This window comes from Balaenoptera physalus (assembly GCF_965194825.1).
Source record: "Balaenoptera physalus genome assembly, chromosome: 20".
Lineage (NCBI taxonomy): Eukaryota > Metazoa > Chordata > Mammalia > Artiodactyla > Balaenopteridae > Balaenoptera > Balaenoptera physalus.
Genome location: NC_138901.1, coordinates 24,355,405 through 24,381,992, shown reverse-complemented (window position 1 = coordinate 24,381,992; position 26,588 = coordinate 24,355,405). Strand labels below are relative to the sequence as shown.

Here is a 26,588-nt window from a genome sequence, read left to right as displayed (position 1 = left end):
GGAAGCCCATCTGTCACCCATTCTGCCTCATCATTGGAAGGACCCTGGTATTCCAGGCCAGATGGACCCTCTCTGCTCTGGACCCACAGAGGCAGAAAGGGGTCTGCCATGTGGCCATTTCTGGGGCTGCCGCCCCAGCTCCCTCTGAATGTGGCTCCAAGAGAGGAACATGACCACGCTGGCTTCCTCTATTGGCCCCTTGGTCGCCCCCCGCCCACTCTTCCCCAGCGACTTCTGTGGGATCCAGCAGGGGAAGGAGCAGGAACACCCTCAAGCACAAGCTCTCCTCTTCCTTCCCCTTTGGGGGACGGTGCTAAAGGGGTCCCCTCCTCAAAATGAAGTCCCCTCTTCTCATTTCCTCACTCTGACAGGCCTCTTTCCTGCTTTGAGGCTCCCCCTTGTGTGCCCCTGAGAACATGGGTAACAGATCAGTAAGCCACTCCATCCCGGTTTGTCCCCAAATAGCAGAGACTCACGACTCCAGCTAACTTTATTTTTGGCCCCAGGTCAGGTCTCCCAAAGGGCTTCCCAGCCAGTCACTTCACAGTCTCCTGCAGTCACCACCAAGCAGACTTCTTCCTTGGGAGGCCTTGTCGTCACTCCAACCCTTGATGACGTCTGGTACCACCCTCTCCTGTCACCTGGGCTCCAGTCTCTGTCCAAAGGCCTCAACCAGGAGGTCAAAGCATAGCCACCAGTTTGAAGGTGCCCTCAGGCTTGGCAGGAACCACGTGGACAAAAGTCTTGTAGAGCACAGCCCCCTCGGGCAGCCTGGTGACCAGATCCACAGCCTCCGAGTTGCTGGGACTGGGTACGTAGACCTCCTTAGTGTAGCGGACTATCCCCTCCTCCAGAGCATACAGGTACTTCTTCTTCCCCAGCCCCACCTGCAACACACAGACCTGGTCAGCTGGACAGTCAGGGGGCCCATCCCAGGGCTCTAGGATAGACTCTTCACAAGGATTCAGGCCCTGGGGCCAAAGGGGAGGATTCAGAAAGCTCCATCTCAGGTTCCCTTTCCCACTGCTTGGCAATTACTCCATCACAAAGGCGGGAAAAGAAAACTCCAACAGCCAATCCTGGTGGTTACTCAGTTCCTGAGGGCTGATACCCGGACCCATATCTGTGCAGCTGGCCAGAGGCTACACTGGATAGATGCCCAAACCAGGCCCAGGAAAATGTCACTGCTCCTGGGAGTTTGCTTCACTGAGGCTTAACACAACACTAGTTTGACATACATTTTCATCTATATGGTGATCTATAAAGTTTAGGCTCAAAGCTATATGGATAATGCATACGCTAATTAAACAAAATGATATCAGCTAATATTTATGTCACGCTTACTGTGCGTAAGCACTGTTCCAAGCCCTATTATATACATTAACTCACTTGATTCTCACCTTGTGAAGTAGGTACTATCGCTAGCCCTGATGTTCAGGTGAGAAATATGAGCAAAGAGATTAAATAAACTGTGTATTATATATTTATTTTCTTTATTTTTTTTAAACTATACATATCATAGCTTTTTTCTTTTAGAACTTGAGATTGCATGTGTGGCAATTTTTACCCAGCATTATTCAATGTCTCTCTGATTAAAAGAACAGACTGGTTCAAATCCCAGCACTACTACTTACTATTGTGTGATCTGGGCAAGTTAATTTACTTCACTGTATCTCACTTTTTTCATCTGCAAAATGGAGATAAATATTAACTATTTTATAGGGTCATCTTGAGGATTAAATGAGTTAATAATTAGAAAGAGCTTAGAATACTGCCCAGGTCACAACATATTAGCTTTTATTATTGTTGTCATTATTTTATTAAGTCTGAAGAATTAACACAGCCACATATTGAATGTCTCGAGTTCTAAAAAAATAAAAAAATATTGTACTACACATACAATCAATTCACATACAAATTAGCATTTTTGAAATAATTATAGGTTACTATCAGTCTTTCTGTGCCTACTAAAATTGCCAAAAAAGAGGTAAGAAGGCAGGAGGAAATTGATTACAGAGGAAACTAAACTAATATTTTAAATAATGTAAAGAATATAGTATAGATCTGTGTTAAAGAACTTTCCTACCTCAGCAAGTAATACCAACTTGCTGAAACTGAAATCCCTGCCTGGTATGGACCTAATTTCTGGCCCACAAACTGAATTCTATTTTATTAAATTCAAGTTATCTTTCAGCCATCTAGTAATAACTTTAATCAAAGGAGGAATTCTTAAAAATAAGAAAAAAATGAATAAATTGAAATTAGTTTCCCAAGATTAAAAAAATATCTTAAATCACTAGAAATATCCTCTTCCAAGAACTGGGGGTTAGAAAGGAGACCCCAGAGAACCAAGCTAATGCTATTACCAAAGCAAAAAAGTGATTTGGGAGTCAAGCAGACCTGGTTCAAATCCCAGCTCTGTCACTACCCACCCCACCTTCTAAGTTTCTGGCATCCTACCTGTAAAACAGAGATGACACCTACCTACCCTAGGGATGGGGGTAAGGATGAAATGAGATAATGCAGGCCCAGGAATCAGCATGACACCTGGCAATTGGTAAGCACCCAATAACTGCAACTGTTATAATTACTATGCTCAGGAGCATGGAGAGGTGAAGAAAAAACGGCGGGGGGGATGGGGGGGGTGGGACACAGAGCAACTCACATGGGCACCTGGGTGCCAGCGGAAGTGGCGCTGAGTCGCAAGGATGTTGCCAGCATGAACATAGTGACCTAGAAGAGAAGTCCATAGGTGTGCTACCTTTGGGCCCCCATGATGAGGCAACACAGCGAACTGCTAAGAAACCATGGCAGCCCTCGCTTTCCTGGCCCAAATGCTACATACCAACCTCCAAGCCTGCCCCTGGATAAGACCAACTCCCAGTCTGACACAAGGAGCCCCCTGTCCCCCACCCGGCAGCCTCCTCTGCAGTCGCATGGCCAAGGTTCCCACCTATCTGCTCTTCCTCAGCCCCTCCACCCGGCCTCAGGTCTTATCTGTTTCTTTAATTTGGAACTAAATGTTCTGGTGAGCAAAATGGAGAGTACAGGACAGGGCACTTGTGTGGTTTGCCCGCTCTTCAAAGGAACGCCGGGACAGCAGGGTAGGGTGCTAAGTGGAAAGTGGAAGCCAGGCCACACCCTTACCCTCCATTCTCTTGATGCCAAAGCGTTTGCCTGGTGACTTTCCACCGAGGTTCTTAGAGCTGCCACCTGTCTTTTTGGATGCATATCTGACGGCAAGAGCTGTAGCCTGAGGGGGGCTCAGCAGGGCTGTAACTGCAGAGAGAACAGAAATGTTGTTCAAACAGAGAGGCTCCCCATCAGACTCTTTCTCTGTCTCAATGGGTCATTTGCTAAGCTGAGAGGTGGCAGGGGGCAGTGTCAGGGGAGGTGAGGAAGGTGTGTGAGCAGAAATGCCACTTGACTTTGTGGGTTTTCAGGGAGTGTCTGAGGTCCATGGTCTTCCCCCACGACAGGGGATAAGTCATTCTTGTATTGTCCATGGTGTAAGCACTACATGAGCTGTCTGTGTGTGGCCTAGGGTTGAGGGGAGGGAGTAAAATATTAATGGAAAAAAAATAAACACCATGTGCCCTTGGTCCTGACACATCCAGTCCTATTGAAGGGAAACAAAACCACAGAAACAGAAGCCAGCAAGAGGACACCACAGAGCTGCCTGTTTCAGCCTCACTCACCATTATGCCCTCAAGGCTCAATGCACTGTGGAGGGGCCAGACCGCAGAGCCCAGCAACAGGACACCCAGAGAGAGGCTCCTGCTTTGACCTCACCCACCACCTTCTTAGCCATCACCCATCCACTGCACATAAAATACTTGTAAACAAAAAGGGCAGCCTCTGTGAGGGTGACTCCCACAGGCTCCTGTCCATTCCAGAAGGCTGGACCCTTCCTTTGTTCGGCAAGTCCATCAAGCACAGGTCCAACCAAGAAGACTGACACCCTGCCCTTGTTAATCTGACCTCTCCATACTCATTCCAAACTGCTCAATGGCATTTATTTTAAAAAGGAAAGTGAACTAAAATTCATACTGACCAGGATGGAAGCCCTGTGCTATATGACAAGCCCAGGAATGGCAGTCCCGGCATTCAGGTCTCCAGATACAGCTATGGTTAATCAGGGTCATGCCAGAGTCTTTAGAGAAGGCTTGTGGGTCCTGGAGTCTATAAGTTCAGAGTTCCTAAAACCTAGGTTTCTGAAGTTTTAATGAGAACAGAGACTAGCTGGGGCAAAGGACCAGAGATAAGGACTTCAAGAGACAACATGTTAAATGGCCAGCACCAGGATCTACCTACCTTTAAACACCTATTCATTTATTCACTCAATTTCAGGAACTGGACTTTGCTTTACCTAACTTATCTCACTCACGAATCTTTGCCCTTCACCCTATTCCCCATCCTCCTCAAAGTAAATGATGCTACCACTTACACAGCTGCTCAGGCAGAAATCAAAGAGTCACTGCAGATTCCTTCCCTTTGCTGATCTCACATATCCAGTTCACCAGTAAGCTCTGTGGATCCTATTTCCAAAACGGATTTCAAATCCTCCCATTTCCCTCCAAGTTCACTGACACTAACACCCTGACTAAATCATCTCTCCTCAGGGCTACTATTACTGCTTCCCATCTGGTTTCCTCATTTCCACTCCTACTCCCTTTAAATTCACATAAGAGCAATAGTTTGCTTCTCAAAATGGAAAATTGGGTCAAGTCATTCTCTTGCCCCTCACTCTCTTACAAAGCCAGGCCTCTTGTCATCCTTTAGGTCTTAACTTACATGTTACCTCCTCAGAGGGCTTCCCTGACCACCCAACCTAAAAAAAAGACACAGACACATTTTTCCCTTTCTGTCACAGTAGTTGCAACAATTCACAACTATTTTATTTACGTGCTTATGTACTGGCTTATCTATTAGAAGTAACCGTCCTGGGGGTAGAGACTATGTCTTCATCTTCTCTGCTGAGATCCTCAACACCTACCACAGTGTCTGGCACAAAGACCTCAATCTGCTGAATGAATAGATTAACTTTTTTAGCGCCTATGTGCCAAAAGCAGTAACCCATTTTTGTAGATAATGGGATCCAAACAAACCTAGACAGGGGAAGCAGAGAACCGTCACCCACCCCTAGGGAAGCTGTATTTGCACGCCTGGCAGGGAAAGGTCACGTGCTCCGCGCCCTAGGTGTCACACGACCAGCGACTACCGCCCCTCAAACCTCGTGGGCCCCACACACTCCCCCCAGTCCCCTCCCGCCCCAGGGTCATCTGTGGGGAACGGCCTCCAAGCCCCCAGATCCCTGCAAGGTCTCCACTCCGCCTCCACCCCTCGCCCAGCGACTGCCACGGCGTCCGTTTACCAGCTGTCCGCGTCCTCAGCGCCAGCACCCCTAACGCCATGTTGGCCTCACACTCGCTTCCGGTCTGAGAAATCTGCTTCCGCTACCGGAGATCTATTTCCGGGTCCTGCGTGGCGGACGAAAGGGTGACGCGAGAAGTTGCTGGTGAGCGTTGCCGGGCGGGCGGACGGGGTAGGGCCTTCTTCCTGAGCTCAGCTCCGCAGAGGCTTGGTGGCCGGGGCGTCCGGCGCTTCTGCCGCGGTGTGTGGGCGAGCCGCCCGCCCTGGTGTCGGCGGGAGAGGCTTGGAGCCCGCTCAGCAGGGGCCCGCTTGTCCGACCCCCGCATTTTGCCAGAATCTACCGAGGCCAGTGCAGGGACAGGGATGAGGTCTGTCCCTATTCGTTCAGCTTACTTTACTGAGCTCTGTAGATGTATGATTTTTTTTTTTTTAAAAACTTCTTACAATCTTGTAAAGTAGGTAATGTTACTATCCCTATTTTACTAAAAAAGAAAGCGAGGCCCAGAGAGGTTACATGGCTCATCTTGGGTCACACCTATAGAGTTAGTGAATATTTGTTCAAAGAATGACTCTTGTGCACGACCCAGCAATTGGCAATCCTAGGTCTGTCCGCAAGAGAATTGAAAACATCCCTACAAACACTAGGACATGAATGTTCATGGCAGCATTATTCATTCAAAATGGCCAAAAATGGAATCAAACAGAATGTCCACCAAATGATGAATGGACAAACAAAATGTGGCGTATCTAAACAGTGAGGTGTTATTCAATCATAAAAAGCAATGAAGTACTGACACATGCTACAACATAAATGAACCTTGAAAATATTATGCTGAGAAGCCAGTCACAAAAGTTCACATACTCAGTTAAAAAAGAGTGACTCTTGGTATCTCCATTTTATATGCAGAGATCAGCAAAGAGGTTGTGTTGAGTCTTGTTCGTACCTCATTAACATTTTTTAATAGTAATCTCCACTTTGTTTATACCTCACCTTGACCTAGAAAGGATTTGAGAAGGTTTCCTGTTAGACTACAGACATAGCTGTTCTGAGTTCCAGATTGACCGTGTTGGGACCATATCCTATTTCTCTGTGTATCATTTATGTCCTTAAAGTTTGGCCGTAGAACACATCAAGTGGGCTGAATTCAGTGCTACAGTCTGTGTCTCATGTCTCTTTTCTTTTTAGGGAATTAATCTGATAGCACATATTGATGGCTGTAGAGAAGTTATCACCCTCACTGGAATCCAGTGAGAGTGACTCTGAGGAGTTGCCAACATTTGCCTTTCTGAAGAAGGAACCGTCTTCAACAGAGAGGAGGCAGCCTCAGAAGGAGGAGAAGATTGTAGTGGTTGACACCTCAGATTCTGAGGCCTCCTGTCCTCCATCACAAAAACTGAAAGATCCACCACCTGTTCCAGAGGCAGCTGAAACTGTCCCACAAACAGAGCCAGTCAGGGTGCTAAGCAGTGGAAGTGAGGATGAGGAAGAATTTGCTCCCCTGGCTGAGAGACTTACTTGTAAGTTTTTGACCCACAAGCAGCTGAGCCCTGAGGACTTCAGCTCCCCAGTTAAAAGGGTTTTAGATCATCAGAATAATGAGGGAGCATCACGTGACTGGCAAAACCAGCCCTTTACAAAGATCCGTGATATTGCTCTCTGTGACACCTCAGAGAGGCGTGCATCAAATAACAAGGACCCTATGGTAGACAGTCCATGCCATCAGCTGCCAGCCTACCAAACTACCTGCTCTGTCCAGAGCAACAGCTTGACAGTAACTAAAACAAATGCTGAGGTACCCCCACCTCAGAAGAGGACCAAGCATAATCAGAAGGTCCAGAAGAGAGGCTCACAGGGATGCCAGCAGCGGGGACAAGCAAGCCAAAAGGAAAGCACCGAGAGGCAACAGGAAAGGAAGAAGAAGGCAGCCCTGGTTAACAGGCTGAAAGCTCAGAGGCCAGAGGAGTGCTTAAAGCATATCGCTGTGCTGCTGGATCCAGGTCCTGCAGGCATCTTTCTTTACCTCATGCTGGGTGAACTGCTTTCTGGGCCCCACTGACAGCCCCTTTCTGTTGCAGTGCTCTTGCAGATGGAAGGTGGGGGCCAGCTCCTCGGAGCACTACAGTCCATGGAGTGCTGCTGTGTGATTGAGGCGCCGGCCGTGCCTTGCAGCATCACGTGGCGGAGAAGGGCTGGGTCTACTGAGGTAGGGGTTTTCTGGCTGCTGTCTCTCCTCCTTAGAGTTACAGGATAAATATGCTTTTACTCTAAAGGATATATTATCAGTCAAGGCTCCATCAGGAAAGCAGATAGCACACTCAGCTTAGTATAATTTGAGGAGGATTTAATAAAGGGGCTGTTTTCCCAGGTGTGGGCAGGGTGCAAGGAAACTACAAGGGACAGCGCAGTACCTCAGGATAATAACAGCTTTGACTTGGTTTCTCCACCTCGGGTACTGCTGCCATTTTGGATTGGTTAATTCCCTGTTGTGCTGGGCTGTCCTGTGCCTTGTAGGATGTTTAACATCTACCTGGTAGATGCCAGTAGTTCCTGTCCCAGTTGTGACAATTGAAAATGTCTCCAGATATTGCCAAACGTCCCTCAGGGGGTGGGAAATCGCCCGTTTCTTTCGCAGTTATCCTATAAGGAAGAAATTCTTATCCCCACATCACAGGTGGGGAAACTGAGGCCCTGAGAAGTTGAAAGCCTTGTTAAGGATCACAGCTGAGTAGTGGCTGGGGGGTGGGAGGGACTAGAACCCAGAGCTCCTCCCACCTGTGCTTTGCAATATTATGGGTCTTGGCTTTTGCTTATAGGGACCTAATCAGAAAACTCCGCACAAGTCCTGCTCACGGTTACTCTGTAATACTGTACTGCTGTAGGACTGTGGACCATGACGTGGCCTTGGCTTTGTTTGATTATGCCCTAGTATGGCGAAGAAGAGGTGCTCTCACAGACTGAAGTTTCCTTGGTGATTCTTTGTCACACAAAACCTGTGTAAGGGCCACTCAGCTTAGCATCTACCCTCAAAGCCCAAGTTACTTATTTGTTCCAAATCCTTTGGAAGAGTTTCCTTTGCTCCATTCCCCTATTCAGAATGCACAGAAATACTGGCATTTACTTCTCAGTCCGTTTCAACTCACTGATGCTCCTTTCTTATTCACTGCCTCAGAGGTGCAGTACACCAAGGTTGAACAGTTGAGGACTGGGAAGGACAGGATTATGGGTTACTATTTCTTGCCACCATGACTTCATTCCAGAAGAAAAAGGATAATGCAAAGTGGACTAGGCTGATGGGGATGAAGTCATTCACCCGGAAGGCCTGGGTCTCTCTCGCAGGTGCTAAGCACCTGCTGACCTGCCTCCCTCTGCTGGGTTCCACGCCCTTTGACAGGATGGAGAGGAGGGCTGGGTGGAGGAGCCGACGATTCTGGTGCTGCTCCTAGCAGAGGCGTTTGTGTCCATGATCTACAACTTCAAGCAGGTGGGCACAGCAGAGGGGTAGGCGCTGAGGCTGGGACAGAGGGCTGACTGCAGGGAGCAGGCATTCATGCATTTCTGCCCCTTCACGCAGGGACGTCTGGGCAGCACCGAGCAAGGGAAGGAAACGCTTCGGAGCTTTGTAACTGACATCACAGCAAGGACAGCTGGGAAAGCTCTGTCACTGGTGATTGTGGATCTGGAGAAATGCTTCAGGTTTGGATTTGTCCTCGAGACTTAGCATTAAAAGGAGCAGCTCTTAGGCCAACAGGGGTGAATTTATTCATCCCAGATCTGGGTCCCTCTGCAAAATAGCATCCCTCCTAGCCCTGTGGGACTCTCTGGTCCAGTCTTCTCACACCTCTTCTGCCCGAGCTCGGCCTGGAGCTGCCGCTCTTTGATTTCCTCCCCTGCTCCAGTGCTCCGAATCCGCCAAGGAGAAGGAAACAGGGAGTGGCAAATGGAGAACAGGCCAAGGAGAAGAAGAAGCAGAGACAACCGGAGGCCAACACAGCGGCTGTGGTGACCAGGGTAGACATGGAAGAGGTAAGAACTTCTGTTGCCTGAGTCATCGTGGGTGCCCACTCTCATCTAACCCGATTCACCATTGATAAAGAGTAAAATGCCTGCTGGACACTACTTTCTACCTTGGCACTAAGTAGGAGAGAAGGGGCCAAACGGGGAGCCAAGGGGCTGGGGTGCAGCTTCAGTGAACAGTGAGAGGAGAGAACAGTTTCACACTAGCCTCTGCGTAACCTTCAAGTCCATCTGCTTTGGGGTTTCTAGGCATTGGTAGATCTGCAGCTACACACAGAAGCCCAGGCTCGAATTGTGCAGAGCTGGAAAGAGCTGGCTGACTTGGCGTGCACATTCACAAAGGCTGTGGCTGAGGCGCCCTTCAAGTGAGTGCCCCCGTCAAGTCCTGGTTCGGTTGCTTGGCCTTGTCTTTTACAGTGATTCTGGTACCCAAAGAAGATGTCCCTTTCCCCTAAATTCTGCTGCTAGTCTGTTGTCACTCAAGTTTGAGGCAGAAGGAGTTGACCTAACCCTGGGAATTCTTGGAAAGAGCCCCCAAGCTCAGTCCCTTTAAAATGTTCTTCTGTAGCTTATGTGTAAGTTTGTGTTCTGCAGGTTGGTACTGGGTTATCAGTGGGCCAACTTACCAGAATTCATTGCAGGTCAGGTCACAATGAAACAAGCCCTTGTAAAACAATTTTTTAGCCTACTTAGCTCAAGGGCTGTTCATAGTCAGAATTTAAAATCAGTGATTCCTCAGAGACAATCCAGTCCAAGTCCCTCATTTTATACCTGAGGGAACTGAGGCCTAAAGAGACCGACTTGTCAAAGTTCCTAGCGAATCAGAAGAACCAGAACTGGACTCCAAATTGCCTGATACCCAGTGCTCTGCGCTAACCCCCATGCACACTGCCTCCCCGATCAAGACACCCCAATCTCATTGCAAGCAAGAGTCTCGTACTTTTCTGTTAACTTCTTTTTTGATGAAAAGGAATAGATGTCGTTTTTACGGGAATCGGCAACTAGCACTGCTAGGGGACAGAAGGAGCATTCAAATTGGCCAGGTAGAACATCATGCCCACCTCTTCCGATGTCAGTGGAGGGTTTTTAAGTTCCTAGTTAAGGGGACAGGTGCAGCACAGTAACACACGACTCGCAGCTCAACTGTGCTGTTTGCAGGAAGCTCCGAGATCAAGCTAGTTTCTCCTTCTGCCTGGAGAGTGACTGGGCTGGAGGGGCAAAGGTGGACCGCTCTGGCAGGGGGCTTGCAGTGGTCTGGAGGAGACAGATTCAACAGCTGAACCGAGTCAGCCTGGAAATGGCCAGTGCCGTTGTGGACGCCTACCCCTCCCCACAGCTCCTGATCCAGGTATGCTGTTCCAGGGGTCACTGCCCAGTGCACTGTGGCCTTAGTGGACTCCCAGTTTCCATGGACAGCACTGGTGAGGGCCCAGGAATGCCTTGTAAGTCAACAGTGCGGGTCTGAGATCAGAGTCAACACTGACCAGGGAGGGAGGACGGTTCTCATCCCTCAACCCAAGCTTCCCATCCCTTATTCACGGATGAGGAATGACTGTGGGTGGTATGGTATTAACAGGTCATTTACCACTTTCAGGCTTATAAGCGGTGTTTTTCTGAGCAAGAACGCCAGAATTTGCTTGCAGACATACAGGTGCGCCGTGGGGAAGGTGTGACAGCCACCTCCCGCCGTCTTGGACCAGAGCTCTCCAGGCGTATCTACCTTCAGATGACAGCTTTGCAGCCAGATCTTTCTTTAGACAGTGCAGACTGATGCCAGCCCTCAGGGACAGGGATGAAAAGCTGATTTCCACCCCAGCCCCCCGACCTCAGAGCATGACTACAGTGCAGGGATTAGAAGCACCTCCTGCAGCACAAGCCTGGGTCCTGCCCACAACAGGCTTTCCTCGGTGTCGCTGTTTGCGATCGTGTCCCTACCTGTCAACATGGGGCAGAGGCCGAGATGCTCACATTTGCCTTCCTCTCCTAGCAAGTCAACTGCCACGTACAAACCACCCCGACCCCTGCCCCAGCCAGCCCTCAAAATACAAAGGAACAAAGACAGACCACTCAGACACGTATTTAATAATTGTAAAAATCCAAAAGAACCTCAGCGTCAAATCTCGAGGTCACAAGTGAACTGCCCTCGGCGGGTTGCTTGACAAGGCTGGATGTGCTCCTGCCTTCCTCCCATCCACTGAAGCTGCCTCAAGCAGCCAAGGGACGGGGGGAGGTCCGATCACTATGCTGACTTCTGTACTCTCTTAATCTCATTTTATGTACTATGTGTTTAGTTTCAATAAAGCATTTGTACCAATGGCTCTGGAGCTTGGAGGAAGACTAAAGGAATGTGTAGTGATTCTGAGTAAGGTGTGGGCCTACGCAGCAGAGCTCTCCCTGAGGGAGAAAAGAACAAGTCTTTTCTTCCACTATCAGGACGGTCACAAGTGTCAGTGTTATCCATGGGCCACTAGTGCTGAAAAGATGGACTCCACTCTGTCTCTGAACATGACAGGTTCTTGCTCTCCCTGGGGAGAGGCAGGAACTTTCAGTCGGGAGTCTTCTGTGAATGAGCACCGTGACGGCCATTTCTGACCCCTTCATCCAACTGCTGTGAAAGGAGGCAAAGGAGGCCACAGAGCAAGAAAATGCTGAGTCTGGCAGACAAGAGAATGGACAGTTCTGCCTTTATTCATGCTAGTCGTTAATGTACCACTTTTAAACTCCATGATGCTACTTATTTCCCTTCATTGTGTAGGTGTAGTTATGTCTAGAATCAATTCTAAACCTCAGTCTCTTATGAAGCTTTAGTTTTCAGGTTGCCTATGAGGTATTTAGTCACACCGATTATGTAAGAGAGCTGTCATAGACAATGTGGCTTTGCAAGGGTCCACCTTCTTGTTTATTGGCAATCGGAATTAATGCTCTCAAATTGACGCAAGGAGCCTGGACCGTCCCCATTTTATAGAAGCCACATAAATTGCCGCAGGACTCTACAAGAGCTGCCCAAGACCCTCATGGCTATGCGATTTCTATTTGTGGGTCATGAATCTGTTTCCCATGAAAGAGTCTATACTCCAGCCAAGAGACAATTCTGGTGTAAGTTTTGTTCTCTCAGTACATTATAAAGGAGGCAAAATGATGGAAAGAAAGGACACCAGCGTGGGAATCCAGTTCTGCCTCAAACCAGCTAGGAGACCATAGGCAAGTCATGGAAGGCCTCAGTTTCCCTGTCTACAAGTGTTACATTGGACTGGATGGTCTGGAAGTCCTGTCACAGCCTGAGATCTTGTATGACTGTTAAAATATCTGAATGTCTGAGGTCCTTAAGAAATAGGTATGCCCCTCCCCCCCAATTTAGACTAGATTTGCTGAGTATGGTGTTCCCCTAGTCCCCACTAACACACTGCCTCCTGATCTGCCCTGGCTCCCCAGGGAGGAATGAAAGAAAGGGTTTGTGACATACAAAAGTATAAATGTAGTGACAGCTGACCTTTAGTAGAAATGACTCTTGCCTTTATACAGCTTTGTATAACAACTAGAAAAGGCTATGTTTTTTCCTCTCCCCATCCCAAGCCTATTCTTTTAAGCATGCAGGTAACTGGCCCCACCTCCTATTTCTCCTTATTCCACCAGGGAACCCTGACTAAGGAACAAAGAAGTCTTACAAAGAGGAGGTCTCAAGTACCAAACGGCAGCCATGTGATGATGGCAGGTAGGTCTGACACTAAAAAGAGGTTGTGTCCAACAGAACCCAATTCCATAGGAATCCAAGCTCCAAGGCTGGGAGGCAGCAGGCGTGGAGGACAAGCTCACTGCTGAGAATCGGTCTGCAGGACCCACCGGAGGATGTCGTGGCTGCGCAGGCCCCGGAGCGCGCTGTCGTAGAGGGCGTTCACGCTGGTGCAGAGGGGCTGCTGCTGCAGCTCCGTCACCCGACAGGCGACCAGCCCGCCAGCCACACACAGCAGCAGCAGCAGCAGCAGCCTCAGCACAGCCCAGGAGCGAGTGTGTTTCCGGGGTGGTGGCTTCCGGGCCCGAGAGCCGGACTTAGATTCTGGAGGGACAAAGTCACAGTAGACAAAAAGTCCAGTCAGTTTAAGGACGCACACTCTGCAGTCGGTGCTAGTCTCCATGCACGTCCACTTACACCCCTCTGCTCTGATGAAGACTCCCCCGGCCCTGAGGAGAACACATTTTCTAGAACATCTGACCTCTTAAAAAACTTTGCTATGCAGAGATTGAAACATGAACTCTTTCTCCCTTGGATCTCAGGGAGTAGATTCAAAACTGGATCTCATTCTGGATGTTTCACTTAGCACACAGTCCCCAGGGTCCTAAGTTCTCCATAACATGCTGATGATCCGGGCCCCTTAGGACCACGGGGAGGGGCTCATCAGGAGGCATCAGGCGTGGGTAGAGTGCTGCCCATTTGGGGAAACAGGTTCAGAATTTATGAATATTGTTAATGTTTTTATTATAAGATAAAAAGAAAGCCTGGAAGAAAGTATACCATATTGGTAACAGTGATTACTGCTGGGAACAGGGGATTACAGGTGATTGCCATTTTCTGATATATATAAAGAAATTGTCTGCAGTGAATATAATTATTGAAGAAAAAAAATGGTTTTGAGATTTTTAGGCAAATTTTTAAAAAACCTGAGTGAACACCCACATTCCAAGAACTACATGATCCTGTCATAGGTTTTTCTCACTTAATCCTATCACTAATCTGTAAGGAGGTATGATCCTCATTTATACGAGGGAACAGAAAGGTGGTGAGGTTGGGCGACTTGCTCAAGGCTAGCAGGGGCAAGCAGGGACAGGCCCTGCAGGCCTCCCTCCCCACAGAGCTTCCCTGCTCAGGTTCCTCTCCCTCAGGTGTCCCTTTTGGCCCAGAGGATATATGGTCCTCCCTTATATATGGAGCCACATTGCTACACAAATCCAAAGGGACATATTCAGGCAAAACACTAACGTGTTTTATATACGACATGGCTCCACGAATGCAGGCCAAGTGATTCCCCTGGTGTTCACCAAACAGAGTGATCGGGTCCAACTGGGAAAGAAAATCACAGGCAGTGCTGGCACCACTGAGACGGCACCACACACTCAAAAGCTCAGTCCACTTCCTGGATGATCAGGGACTTTTAAGAGTAATGTGACCATATGCAATCTTCACCTTTCTGGGTGATTTTAGAATCTAACCCTTACAAAAAGTGCAACTCCCTGTTCTGGAAATGTTCTAAGCTACATCTGACCCACACACCTGCACATAAGCATGTGACACTGGGGAAACAAACCATTCGGGGCAGTAGGAGGGTCCCCATTCCCCATAAGTGGACCCTCTGAGTTACTCCCAGGCCTTAGAGTATACTGTACCTGACGAGGTCTGCAAGCTTGTTTGCTCGCTCACTCACTCACTCAGCCATGCCTGGAAACCTAAGCCATCTCCCCACCACACCCTCCTGGAACCCTGCAACTGAGAGAAAAACCTACTCGGGGCCTGATTTGTTTCCTTCTTAGGTTTCTTCTCCTGCTCCCGCTTGGCTGCTTTGAGGGCGTCATACTCCTTTCTCCGGCGCTCCTTCTCTTCCGCCTTCTCCCGCTTCCGCAGTTCCCGCTCCTGAGCCTCCTTAGCTCGCTGCTTGGCCTCCCACTTCTTCTCGGCCTCTGTGAGAAAGTATACGCAGAAGTGGCTCCTCCCGCACAGACCTCCAGTGGATTCAGGCTCCCTTCCCTTACGCTGTGGGCCACGTAAGATATATTAAAACGCAACAGCTGTCTTTCTGCTCTCTGGGAAGTAAGCCCTCCCTAAAATACAATAAGCTCCTCCCAGGGTTTGCTCAGTGGATTCTTATTAAGGGGTTCCTAGCCACAAGCAGCAGAGATTGGGGTGATATAACGGGGGGGGCGTAAGAAAGGCATGGGTGATGAGTCTGGTGCTCCTTTAGAATGAGGTGCTAATTCAGAAGACAGCCACTGACAGCCTTGCACAACTCAACTACGAGAAGAGCAAACAAGGGAGGTGTTGATTCAGTGGGAGTCCCATCTTCCCAAGCTTTGGAAAGGAATGTGGCATGGGGAGGGCAGAAAGAAAAAGGGAGCGCTTAGGTTCAGGGTTAGAGAAGATGGAAATGTTTTCCTGAAAAAACAAGACTACTAGTTTGTCAGAGGGTACTCTAGACTTCAACTCAGGAGTCTATGTAACATTCCGATTTATTCCACAGCTCAAGTATGTTTACATACAGCACCCACCTTACAAATTACTGGTTTCTAAAAATGCATTCCCAAATTAGTTGGAAGACTGAAGCACATTTTTCCAAAGCCAGAATGCCACAAATGGTGGTTAAATGTCCTTTTAGGGCTCAAAAGCCTATTTGAACTATCATGTAGCTGAATAGTACTATTCTTATCACTGTAGCTTTCCACTGCTTTGCTACATACAAACAAGCTCCAAGTTCCAGCTAAGCACCAAGAATGCCAAGAACACACTCTGCCCAGCCTCAGGAGAACACGTGCCATCCAGAGGCGAAAGCAGCAGTGGTCACAGTAAACATGGGCAGCACAGCGGCCATGCGTGTACAAGGAATGGTCACAACTCAGGGGTTCCAATCTCAGGGGCCGCCTGTAATCAGTACTACACATGTCCCTCTAACCATGGGAGTCCTCCAGCAAGCGGGCTCAGAAGTCAGCCGGCTCGTCAACAGAGCACCTACTGTGTGCCGGGCCTTGTTCCAAGTGCTCGGATACAGCAGTGAAGAAATGTCAAGCTCTAGTGCCTAAGTCATCTGCTTTCTACAGAAGGAGACAAACAGTAAACAAGTGAACAAATAGTGAAAAAGACAGTAATGTGTGCCATAAAGGAAATAACTGAGGATGTGACAGAGAGTGGCAGGTGGGTTGGCTCTTCTGGTTTGAGTGGTTCTGAAACGGTTAAGGTTAACCTAAGGCAACTGATGAGGACCACAAAGCCAGTCGGCAGCCAGTCGGCAGCCGCGTAAAGATCTGAGGGAAAAGGAAACCAACAAAGCCCTTAAGATGAGACAGTTCTTGGTGTGTTCAAGCAACGGCAGAGGATCGTGTGGCTGAGGGTAACTGCACTCTCTCCCTGGTGTGTGGGACGAGGCCGGAGAAGCAGGCCTGGGTCATGGCGGGCCTTGTTGGCCATGTTACTGAGTTTGAATTTCATTCTAAGTTCAGTTGGAAGCCATGAGAGGGTTTTAAGCAAATAGCAGCAGAACTGATTTGTGTTTTGAAAAGATCTCCCTGGCTGCTGTGTGGAGAGGGCACAAGTATGGAGCCAGGACATGGTGCTAGGAGGTACTGTGGCAGTCCACCGGCTGGAGGCTTGACTGCGGTGGTGGCACTGGAGTTGCCACTGCTGATAGACTAGACATGGGAGTAACACAAGAAAGCAATCACGGACATCTTCCCAATTTCAGGCTTGAATCCATAGGGGTGGTGATTTCCCATTATGGGGGGACAGCGGAAGGTGCTGAAGGGGATCTGGTTAGGCATGTTTAATTTGAGATACTTATTAACCCTCCAAGCAGACAGAAAGATAAGCAGTTGACTATGACTGTGGGGCTCAGTGGAGAAGCCAGGACTGGAGAGATGCTGCCATTTACCACCACGCTGTTCCCCACTGCTCTGCACGGCTCCTATCCTGGATCCTAGCTCCTCAAGCATCCTAGCTCCTCAAGCGCGAGACGGGTGGCCACCTACCTCGGTCTATTTCCAGCCGCCGCTGCCTCTCTCGCTCCTGATCCACCTGCACAGCCTTCATGTGCTGTAACACCTGCAAAGGGAGAGGAGGGTGCTGAACGGCTCAACGCAGCTGTCTTCACTGCGGGGAGTCTCAAAAAAGAGACTGCTCTTTTCAGGAGCCCTGATCACCAGAGGCCCTGGAAGCTGTGCAGAGCTAATGAAGTTAACCTTATCCTGTGTCCTCACTGCACCAACCTTAGCCAGAGAAGAGCCATATAAGCCCAGTTCACTAGAGCTGTCAGGAAAGAAGTCTGTGAAACACAGTGCCAACTGGAATCTAAAAAGTCCTGCCATTTACAATCGCTTCATGTAATTCTCCCAGCAACTTTTGTGTTAAACAGGGACAGCACTTCCTCTAAGACACTTTCCTGACCTCTTTTGGCTGCCTCAGGCTCCCCTCCTCCCACTCGGGAGTCTTCTTATCCATCTCAGTCCTAGACTGTAAGCTCCCTAAGGGTTAGCGACTACTGTCCTCAGCTCTGCAGGTGAGCACAGAGCTTAGCTAGTTATAGCACTCAATACAGGTGTGACGAGCAACTGACTGGATGCCCACTGTAAAAATAAGGAAGAAAACCCAGGCTCTGATGTCACATGGCTAGAAAGTAGCACAGCTGAAAGTGCAGGTCTCCTGAGCTCCTAGGCCAGAGTTCGTTCCTCTTACGTATAGTGCACAGAGGCAGGAGAGCTGTAAGAGAAAGGCATTTTATGTGCTCAATGAACACTGTTGCTTGACTGCATTAATAAGAAAAGAAAACCTCAAGTATTCTAAATGAAGACAGCAAATTGTCTTAATTTTCTGTTTTGCTACTGCACTAGACAACCTGTAGGACAGACATGTATTCAAATGTAATTATTTTACTTCATGGAAACTTCAGACACGCCCACATCTATCATAAGAGGGACACAGGAGCAGGTCTGCAAAAGCCACTCCCTCCAAGAGCCTGGCTTAAAGCCACAAGGAACCCTGTCCTGAGTAACCCAGGACCTGCACCAGCTGGCACCTCTCCAAAGGAGTCAAGCTTACTAAAAAATGGCTGCTAAACAAGGGGCTGTAGGATCTGGAGGAAGGTCAAGCATGATGTGGAGAGGGGGCCCAAGTTCAAAGTCCCTGTCTCACCCTGGACTCTGAATTTTATATAAGCACCAACCATTCAGTTGGCTTTAGGGGGTAAAAACTGGCTAAATAAAGAACCTGGACGTTTAAGAGCCACCCCTCTTAGCTTGGCTACAATACATCAGGAGTTAGTTATCTGACAACACAGCCCAGTCAGAAATGGGAGAGGCTCTTCTAGAGCCTCTAGAGGGTTGCTTTTGTCTACCTATCCCAGTCCACAGCATGTAGTAAGCACCTGATGATTACTGTTGAACTAAAATTATTTTTAAAAGGTGCTTTACTATGTGCCAAGCTGATTAGTTACTATGCACCCACAAGGTCAGAACTGACGAGACCTAAACTAACTCCTGGAGACAAGTGACCTCCCTCTGACTGGCCCACGCCACTCCTGTACGTGCCTAAAGGTGTGCGCAGGAGACAGCTCTGGGCAGCGGTGCCGGAGCATGGCCTCTCACCACATCCCCAACGCACCGTGCTCCCCGGAGCTTTGTCTGGAAAATATCTGTGAATACTAAAGACCTTTACACTCAACATAAGTTATTTTTGTAGGTCAAAAACTGGAATATCAGCAACTTTGGTTTAATATAGTATTAGTTGAATGAATAAATGGATAAATGAAAGGTGTTGCATACTGAGGGTTTCTCGGGTCAGAGATACAGAATACCTACTTCCCAGGTTTATGAGGGTTATGAGATGAAACATGCAAAGCATGCACAACAGAGGAAGAGCAGTCAATGGTAGCTATTGTTAGTCTTCAGAACAGACAACATTCTTAAAGCACCAAGTTTTCAGAACAGGAGTCACTGATCACTTGTACTGTTCCCAGCTGAGGGCAAACTGTTGCCTTGGCTTCTTGGATGCACTGATGCTGTGCTTGGTTTCTTGTAACAATGGGTGACACAGATGATGAGACTCTCTAAGAAGCCCTGAGCTAATGATAAGTAAAGAAAGGCCATTACTCCCGAGATTCACAGAGACCCATCATACACACATTTCGCTTAATCTAGAGTTTAAAGTTAACTCTTTTGTGTTCACAACGCCCCCTAAACATAGCCAAGTAAGTCATCTGGTGCTCAGCTGAAGCAGCAGCAATCTGTTCTAAAGCTGGAGGGAAAAAATGACTATAGCTAGAGTTTTTGAGAGATGGGTACAGTGCTGTTCTTAAGAAACAATGTAAAGCACCTTCAAGGTTATTGGCAATATTTGCCTTCCATGCTGCCAGTTAGTTCCTTCCTCCTATGTCAGATGACTCAACTGAAATCAAATGCCAGATGTGCCCAGGATGTGTCTGTTTATAGGTATGAACTTACAAATACTAACAACACCTTTATCATCAAAATTCACTAACTGTGACTCAGAAAGGCTACAGTGCCTAACCCTCTTGTTCCATATAAACAACTGTCAACAGTGCAGTGTTGGATCATGCAAGGTCCTGGTTTCTAAGAACAGAAGTAGTGCAGTAGAGCAGAAGACGGTATTGTTCTACTGCTTGTAAAGTAAAGAGAGAAACAAAGCTGCCTTTGCCTGACAGGTTCAGAGTAGACATTTTCAGAGACCTTCATGCTTTAAAAGACACAGCTATGGGTGCCCTGGGAGGGGAAAACGAGGCGACAGAGGCAAGTCCCAGGGGAATGTGTGAAGGAGCCACTGGGGAGCCTCGTGCTTACCTTGTTGGCGCACTGCTTACACTGCTTCTCATCCAAGCAATCCCCTGCCACCTTGGCCAGGACAGGATCCAGGGGGTTATCCTTCAGGTCCAGCCACTTCAGACTCTAAACAGATGGGGCAGAGAGTCTGGTAAGCCCGAGTTCACATAAAGAGCCCCTCAAAGTGGAACGAAACGAGCAGGAAGAAAGCCTTTCTCTGTTCCGGCCGCAGGGAAAGCCGTCTGAGGCTGTGACAACAAGGTGGTGTTCCTGTCGGCCTCTCTCACAGCCACACTCCCTCAGTCCCCGAGCCCTCTGCCACACCTGGCCATGAAACATTGGGTCATGAATTGTTACCTTGAGCTGAGCAAAGCTGACAGGCAGGGTGACCAGCCGGTTGTTGAGGAGGTCCAGGTGCTGGAGGTTGACCAGGCGGCCGAAGTCTGCTGGCAGCTGCCGCAGTTTGTTCTTACTCAGGTCCAGCTTCACCAGGTGTGTGAGGCCACAGAAATCCGACTAGGACCCAAAGAGAGAACACCTTGGCCTTGGGCTCACACACTGTGGTGTAACAGTCCAGGAGGCCTCAAGTCAGAGGCACCTATGCGCAAATCCTGACTCTACCTTTTACTAGCTGTTCCAGCTCGAATGAAAATGGAGGTAGCAGGCATAGCTCCTGGTGGTGAGCAGTGAGACGTGTGTGCAAAAGGGCTTAGCCCTTTTTAGTGGTAGCCTGCCTGCAGGCCTATCCTGAAATTATGCCTTATGACACAACTCCCCCAGACAGGAAGGAGAAGCATCAGGGCTCTAGAAGGAATCAATCATGCTTGCTTGCCAGTCTTACCGGTAGAGCAGTCAGTTTATTGCAGGACAGATCCAGTATGGTGGCCTTTGGGAGGGCAGCCTAGGAAAGGGAATGAGAACAAAATGTCAGATCAACACATGGAACAATTCAGTGACATCTGCTAATGAAGCATTTTCCACAGAAAGTTCCCATGATTAGAAAAGGCCTTTAACATGGACATATATACACTACCAAATGTAAAATAGCTAGCTAGTGGGAAGCAGCTGCATAGCACAGGGAGATCAGCTCGGTGCTTTGTGACCACCTAGAGGGGTGGGATAGGGAGGATGGCAGGGAGATGCAAGAGGGAGGAGATATGGGAACATATGTATATGTATAGCTGATTCACTTTGTTATAAAGCAGAAACTAACACACCATTGTAAAGCAATTATACTCCAATAAAGATGTTAAAAAATTTTTTTTCAACAAAGGGAAAAAAAAAGAAAAGGCCTTTAAAAAAAAAAAAGTACTGAAGTATAATGTTCCTGGAGACACAAAAGGAAAAATGAGCCAGTCAACCACAACCTACAGAAGAATGCAGAGTAGGGATTTGGCTGTGGAACATCCAAGGAAAAAAAAAAACAGATTCTTAGAAATTCTCCATAGCACTTTTAATATTCTCTCTAGCACTGCTCCTTATTAGGTTTCAGGGCAGGGACTGTGTCTAATATAGCTTTGTGATTTCCATATTCCCCAGTTCAGGGTCTTCCAGGCACTCAATATACCCATTGGCTGATTCGTAACTGAATGAATGAGTAAATGAGTGAATGCAGAGTGAAATCAAGGCCCTCACAACCCAGCTCTGTTTTCCCATGGGGTCTGGGATGGAGAGGCTCAGCAAAACTGACCCTTCCGTTCTCCTTTCCCTCTCCTGAAATGGCCCTGCCTTCTCCACCCACCTTCTCTGCCTAGCTAATTCCTAGTCCTTCAGGGCAATGCTGCACCAACCGGATGCCTGGAGTAAAAGGTTTCGGACAGCAGTTCTAGGACCAGGCTGAAACATGGGGCGGGGAAGAAGGCAAATATTCAGTTAAGGACACTGGGCCAACGTGGACTTTCCAAATGTCAAAGTCCCAAGCATGAAGTTTGACCACCTAAAGAAGTTTGAGATATCATAGTGGGAAGCACACCGTGGTAATAGTTACATGCATCAACATTTGCTACCTGCCAAGTATTTTACATTACAATCTTATTTAATCCTCTCAACAACCCTACGCGACGGGAATAATTACCACCATTTTATACATGAGGAAATCTAGGCTTAAAGGATAACTAAGCTTGTCAAGGGCACTCAGCTATTAAGCAATAAAGCTGATATATGAACTGGGAATCCCATTCTAACCTCCATACTACACAGCCAAGGCAGAGGGAAGACTGGGCCAAGTGCCAAACGCAAATATAATTCGTTGAAGGAGGTGAGGAAAGTACAGGTCATCCAAAGGGAGGCTACTGTGGGGGATGCGGGTGGGGAACCAGGTGGGCAAAGCAGGGATGTACCATCTAACTCCACTTTGGCAACAAACTAGTCTTGTAACGTCCCTGGGGCCTCAGGCTTGTTTCCCCGGTTGGGGGTATGGGAGTAGGCGGGTGGAGGGGTGGGCCACGATGGTGCGGATTCCCACCAGTTTCAGAGTTGGGAAGAGACTTTGCCAACCAAGCAGAGAGATTTCACATTCTTCAAGGAAGCACGCCTCAGGGCTGGGGCAGCCAGCTGGGGTTTCAGGCTTCCAAGAAAAGCCAGGTCTGGGCCACACCCAGGTCTAACCGGAGGCCTACTTGGACCAAGTCATTCATTCATCTGTTCATTCATTCTCTGAATACACACAGCAACCGCGCTCCGAGGGCTCCTACTTTGGGTCGGGCAAGGAGCTGAGCGCTGTGAAAGCCCCTGAAACGGGGTGGGGGAGGGGGGGGAGATTCACTCCTGACCCGTAAAAAGCCCATAGCCAGAGAAGCAGCTCCTTCCCATCTTCTGGAACTGTGCCAAAGTGACACGTGTACATCCCAAGAAGAAAACTGGGGCTGGACGCGGCCTCCCCCAGGGAGTTAGTCCCACTCCCCCCACCTCATTTTAAGCCATGGAGACTGAGGCATGGGAAAGAAGGCGACCAACGCAGGGGCCAGCGCCAGTCGCGGGTGGGCGCCTGGGCCTTGAGGGACTGTACTAACCAACTCCTTGACCGGGACCTCATTTAGGTCGCTGAGGCTCAGATCCAGCTCGTGGCCGTCCAGCTTGTCGCGGAGGTTCCCGCCCTTGCTACCGGCCTTGGTCATGGTGACGCCGGCTGAACGAGTCCCGGCTCCGACGGGCAAGAGAAGGGCTGAGAAGCAGCTCGTCGGCTCAGCGGACTCGCACCCAACCTACAAAGCCTGCGTCCCCGGCCGCCGCAGGTGCGAGACCGCCGCCGTCCGTCCGCCCGCCGGCCGCCCTCTGAGCCCTGAGCCCCGTTCCCACCGGTGCAGCCGCGACGACGACCACTTCCGTGTCCACGTCACCTTCCGCGGCCACTGAGACGGGCTGGGCCAGAGCGGCCTGAGCGTGTGCGGGAGCGCCCTCTGTCGCCCGCCACCGCCGGGAGCGTGAGGTTCCGTCTCTGAGTTCCGTCGCCGGCCGAGCAGCTGTGTTCCCTGGTGCCGGGAGGGCACGCCCGCGGGCAGTCGTCGCTAGCAGCGCCAGGAGGCGAAAAGACTGGGGGCCAGAAGACCTGGGCTCCATCCAAAACTGACCTCATCAGATCTCCCCCATCCCCCTGGATTAGCAGCAGAAACGGTGTCCTTCAAAATTGCTCTCTGTCCTCTAACAATCCCCAAACCATCATGATCCGGAAAACTTTGCCTCTCTCTCTCATCTCCTCCTCACTGCCCCAAGCCCTGGTCCAGGCGACCATCAACTTGAGCCTGGATTACTATTCTGAGTCTCTCTCCCTTCCATCCACCTCCACCCAGCTGCCCAGATGATCTTTCTAAAAATCTAGCCAAGTCTCTCCTCTGCTTAAAACCCTTCAAATAGCTACCTGTAGGATATGGACCACTCTTTTCTACACTGAGCCCTGCGTGCTCCTGCAGCCTCCTGACCAGCCCCTGCCTGGGACGCTGTGGAGGCTTCCAATAGGTGGCCTCCAAACCTTTCCCTCTCCTGAAATGGCCCTGCCTTCTCCACCTGCCTTCTCTGCCTAGCTAATTCCTAGTCCTTCAGGAAAACTTCCCTGAGGTTTATGAATCCTTAAGCAATCACCATGCTTCATCTATGGATACATGAGAAACATGCATAATAATGGTACCTGGCTGATAGAGTTTGGGGAGGATGGAAGGAGTAAAACACATGAAGAGCTTACAGCTGTGTCTGGCACTTAGTAAGTACCCAATAAATACTAGCTATCACTTGTAATCCACCTTGTGTTATACTTACCTTTATGTCTCTTTCCTCTATTCTGGCTTGTGATGGCAGGGATTTCTTTTTTGTATCCCCAGAATCTGATGCAGGGTAGTTGCTCATTCAGGGGTCTGTTGAATGAATGAATGAGGCACTTTACCCACTCCAAGCTTCAGTTTGCTTATCTTTGAAATGGGGATATTAAAACTTCTCTCAGAGGGGAATTATGAAGACCAAAAGAAGTCAGTGCCATGGCCTACTCACTTAACAAATCATTGTGTGCACCCCTCCCCATCCCCCGCAAGGCACTGTGCTCTAGGCTTCTGGGAAATAGACAAGAGCAATTGGGTAACAATACATTAGCACTTGGCAATCTCTAAAGCCCTTGACCATCCTTTTTTTTTTTTTTTAACATCTTTATTGGAGTATAATTGCTTTACAATGGTGTGTTAGTTTCTGCTTTATAACAAACTGAATCAGCTATACATATACACCAGTCTTATTTTGATAATGTATTGATACATGAAGAGACTACGAAGCACATTTTTTTGTTATCTCTCTTTTATGAAGGAAGAAACTCAGGGAGGAGAAGTAAACTTGACCTCAGTCACACAGCTGGTTGAGGGGAAGACCCAAATTTTTTATTCCAAATCCTGTTTCTTTTCACTACACCCTATTTCCCTACTCCCACCCCAGGAACCTACACACATAATTATTATAAGAGGTAGAAAGAATAAGGGTCCTAACACATACACAGAAAATCTGCATGTGAATGTGCAGGACTGTGCGAGTGTACATTTGAGTGTGATAACACCAGACTAACATATGTAAGAGCATTCTGTGTGCCTAGGACTGTGACTTATGTATATTATTTCTTTTAACTCATAACAGCCAGATATAAAAGGCAGATATTATTTCAGTTTTAGAAAGGAAGTAGTTAAGGCTCAGAGAAGTCAACTATTTAACTCTTTAAGGACAGTCACAGCAAATGAGTGTATTTGGAAGAAGGTGGATCATACCCAGCATGGCAGGGAGGAGGAGCCTGGGAGGAAGGAAAAAATCAGAAAAGTCTCCATGGAGGAAGTGGCATTTAAGTTGGGCTTTGAAGAATGGGTCAGGTTCAGACAGGCAGAAATGCAGCCCAGGGAAGCAGGGCAGCAGAGTGAGGAATTGACAGCAGCTCTTCACTTTGAGAAAGAGTTTTTCACTCCCTGAGGCTGGAAAACCACAGCTTCATGAGAAAGTGAAGCCTGTTATCTGTTGACAGCTTTTTCCTCAGGAACGATAGACCAGCCCTGCGCTGCAGCTCCTCAAACGAAGTGCCACCTTGTGTCAGGATACCGAGGTTGTTTGAGCAGCTGCCAAAGAGAACACAGGTAGCATAGCCCTTGAGAAGACAAAGCTCAGGACCAGGACAGGAGGCGGCAGCTTCCTGGAAAAACCTTGGGCATCAGGCCAGCACTGCCACTGCTAGGTCCAGTGCGATCCTGGCAAGTTGATCCAGCACTCCAAGCTTCTGTTTCGCCTTCTGTCGAATGGGGATAATAAAATGGGAGAGTGTGTCAAGGACCCACAGAGAGATACATGCAGGAAAGAGCTGAATGGCACTATGCAGTGACGTCAACCTTTCTGAGGGCAGTTGGCCCCTTTCATGCTTCAACCCACAGCCAGAGGTGGACTGAAAAAAAGTCAGACTCAGAGAGTCCTTGAAAAAGGCCCCAAAGAGCTTTTTTAAGGCACATGATCTCTGTAAATACAGCTTATTTATTTACATAAATTTGCTTTAAATACTTCCACATGTAGAGAGATAAACCATGTTCCTATAAATGAGTCCGTCCCAAAGTAAACTTCAAACTTAAAGTAATTGCAATTAGAAATCCCAAAAAGATTTTTGTTTTGTTTTTAGAACTAGGTAAAAGTGATCTTAAAATGCATATAAGATGGAAAAAATCTAATTCATATGGGAGGGTAAGTGTATGAGAATTGCCAAGAACACTTCATGAAATTAAAAAATAGCCATGAGGGTCCGGTCCAACCAGATATTTGATTTTATAAGAAAACTCAAAACAGTATAGCATTGTCATGGGCAGTTATCAATCGAAAAACGTAGAGAGTGTGGAAACAGATACAAACTTACAGGAGTCCTTAATATATAATTAACATTGTATTTAAAGTCAAATCCATCAAAAGGGGAGTAGTTGAACAAATTAGAATGTATTTACACAATGGAACCTCACTGTGGAACATTATGCAGACATTAAAGAGAATGCATAGAACTACATGTATTTTTTTTTTTTTTATGTTTTGCTTATCTCTTTTAAATTTTATTTATTTATTTATTTTTGGCTGTGTTGGATCTTCGTTTCTGTGCGAGGGCTTTCTCCAGTTGTGGCAAGTGGGGGCCACTCTTCATCGCGGTGCGCGGGCCTCTCACCATCGCGGCCTCTCTTGTTGCAGA

General features: G+C 48.3%; 3 protein-coding genes across 10 annotated transcripts; 1 reads left to right on the top strand and 2 right to left on the bottom strand.

Moving 5' to 3' along the window:
* Positions 1-472: 472 nt before the first annotated feature.
* MRPL27 (mitochondrial ribosomal protein L27) lies at positions 473-5,475 on the bottom strand. Of its 3 annotated transcripts, none has more exons than XM_082440873.1 (4): positions 5,375-5,475; positions 3,148-3,279; positions 2,666-2,733; positions 473-887 (listed from the first exon to the last, which is right to left on the bottom strand). In XM_082440873.1, the coding sequence occupies exons 1-4, from the start codon at positions 5,412-5,414 to the stop codon at positions 681-683; spliced, it is 447 nt and encodes a 148-aa protein (XP_082296999.1). In that variant the 5' UTR covers positions 5,415-5,475; the 3' UTR covers positions 473-680. The 3 variants fall into 3 exon arrangements, with proteins under 3 accessions (XP_082296999.1, XP_082296997.1, XP_082296998.1); XM_082440871.1 differs by having other exon boundaries at positions 5,297-5,442; XM_082440872.1 differs by lacking the exon at positions 5,375-5,475 and adding an exon at positions 4,055-4,196.
* On the top strand, positions 5,474-11,704 carry EME1 (essential meiotic structure-specific endonuclease 1). Of its 6 annotated transcripts, none has more exons than XM_082440859.1 (9): positions 5,476-5,518; positions 6,560-7,371; positions 7,450-7,577; positions 8,766-8,855; positions 8,946-9,067; positions 9,271-9,397; positions 9,638-9,753; positions 10,547-10,736; positions 11,032-11,704. In XM_082440859.1, the coding sequence occupies exons 2-9, from the start codon at positions 6,585-6,587 to the stop codon at positions 11,059-11,061; spliced, it is 1,590 nt and encodes a 529-aa protein (XP_082296985.1). In that variant the 5' UTR covers positions 5,476-5,518; positions 6,560-6,584; the 3' UTR covers positions 11,062-11,704. The 6 variants fall into 6 exon arrangements, with proteins under 6 accessions (XP_082296986.1, XP_082296987.1, XP_082296988.1 ...); XM_082440857.1 differs by having other exon boundaries at positions 5,477-5,518; positions 10,983-11,704; XM_082440858.1 differs by lacking the exon at positions 5,476-5,518 and adding an exon at positions 5,525-5,741 and having other exon boundaries at positions 10,983-11,704.
* LRRC59 (leucine rich repeat containing 59) lies at positions 11,450-23,256 on the bottom strand. Its single transcript, XM_082440868.1, has 7 exons — positions 22,927-23,256; positions 20,757-20,816; positions 20,273-20,431; positions 19,937-20,041; positions 17,114-17,186; positions 14,885-15,058; positions 11,450-13,442 (listed from the first exon to the last, which is right to left on the bottom strand). Exons 1-7 carry the CDS (start codon positions 23,029-23,031, stop codon positions 13,198-13,200), a joined length of 921 nt encoding a protein of 306 aa, XP_082296994.1. The 5' UTR covers positions 23,032-23,256; the 3' UTR covers positions 11,450-13,197.
* Positions 23,257-26,588: the final 3,332 nt, after the last annotated feature.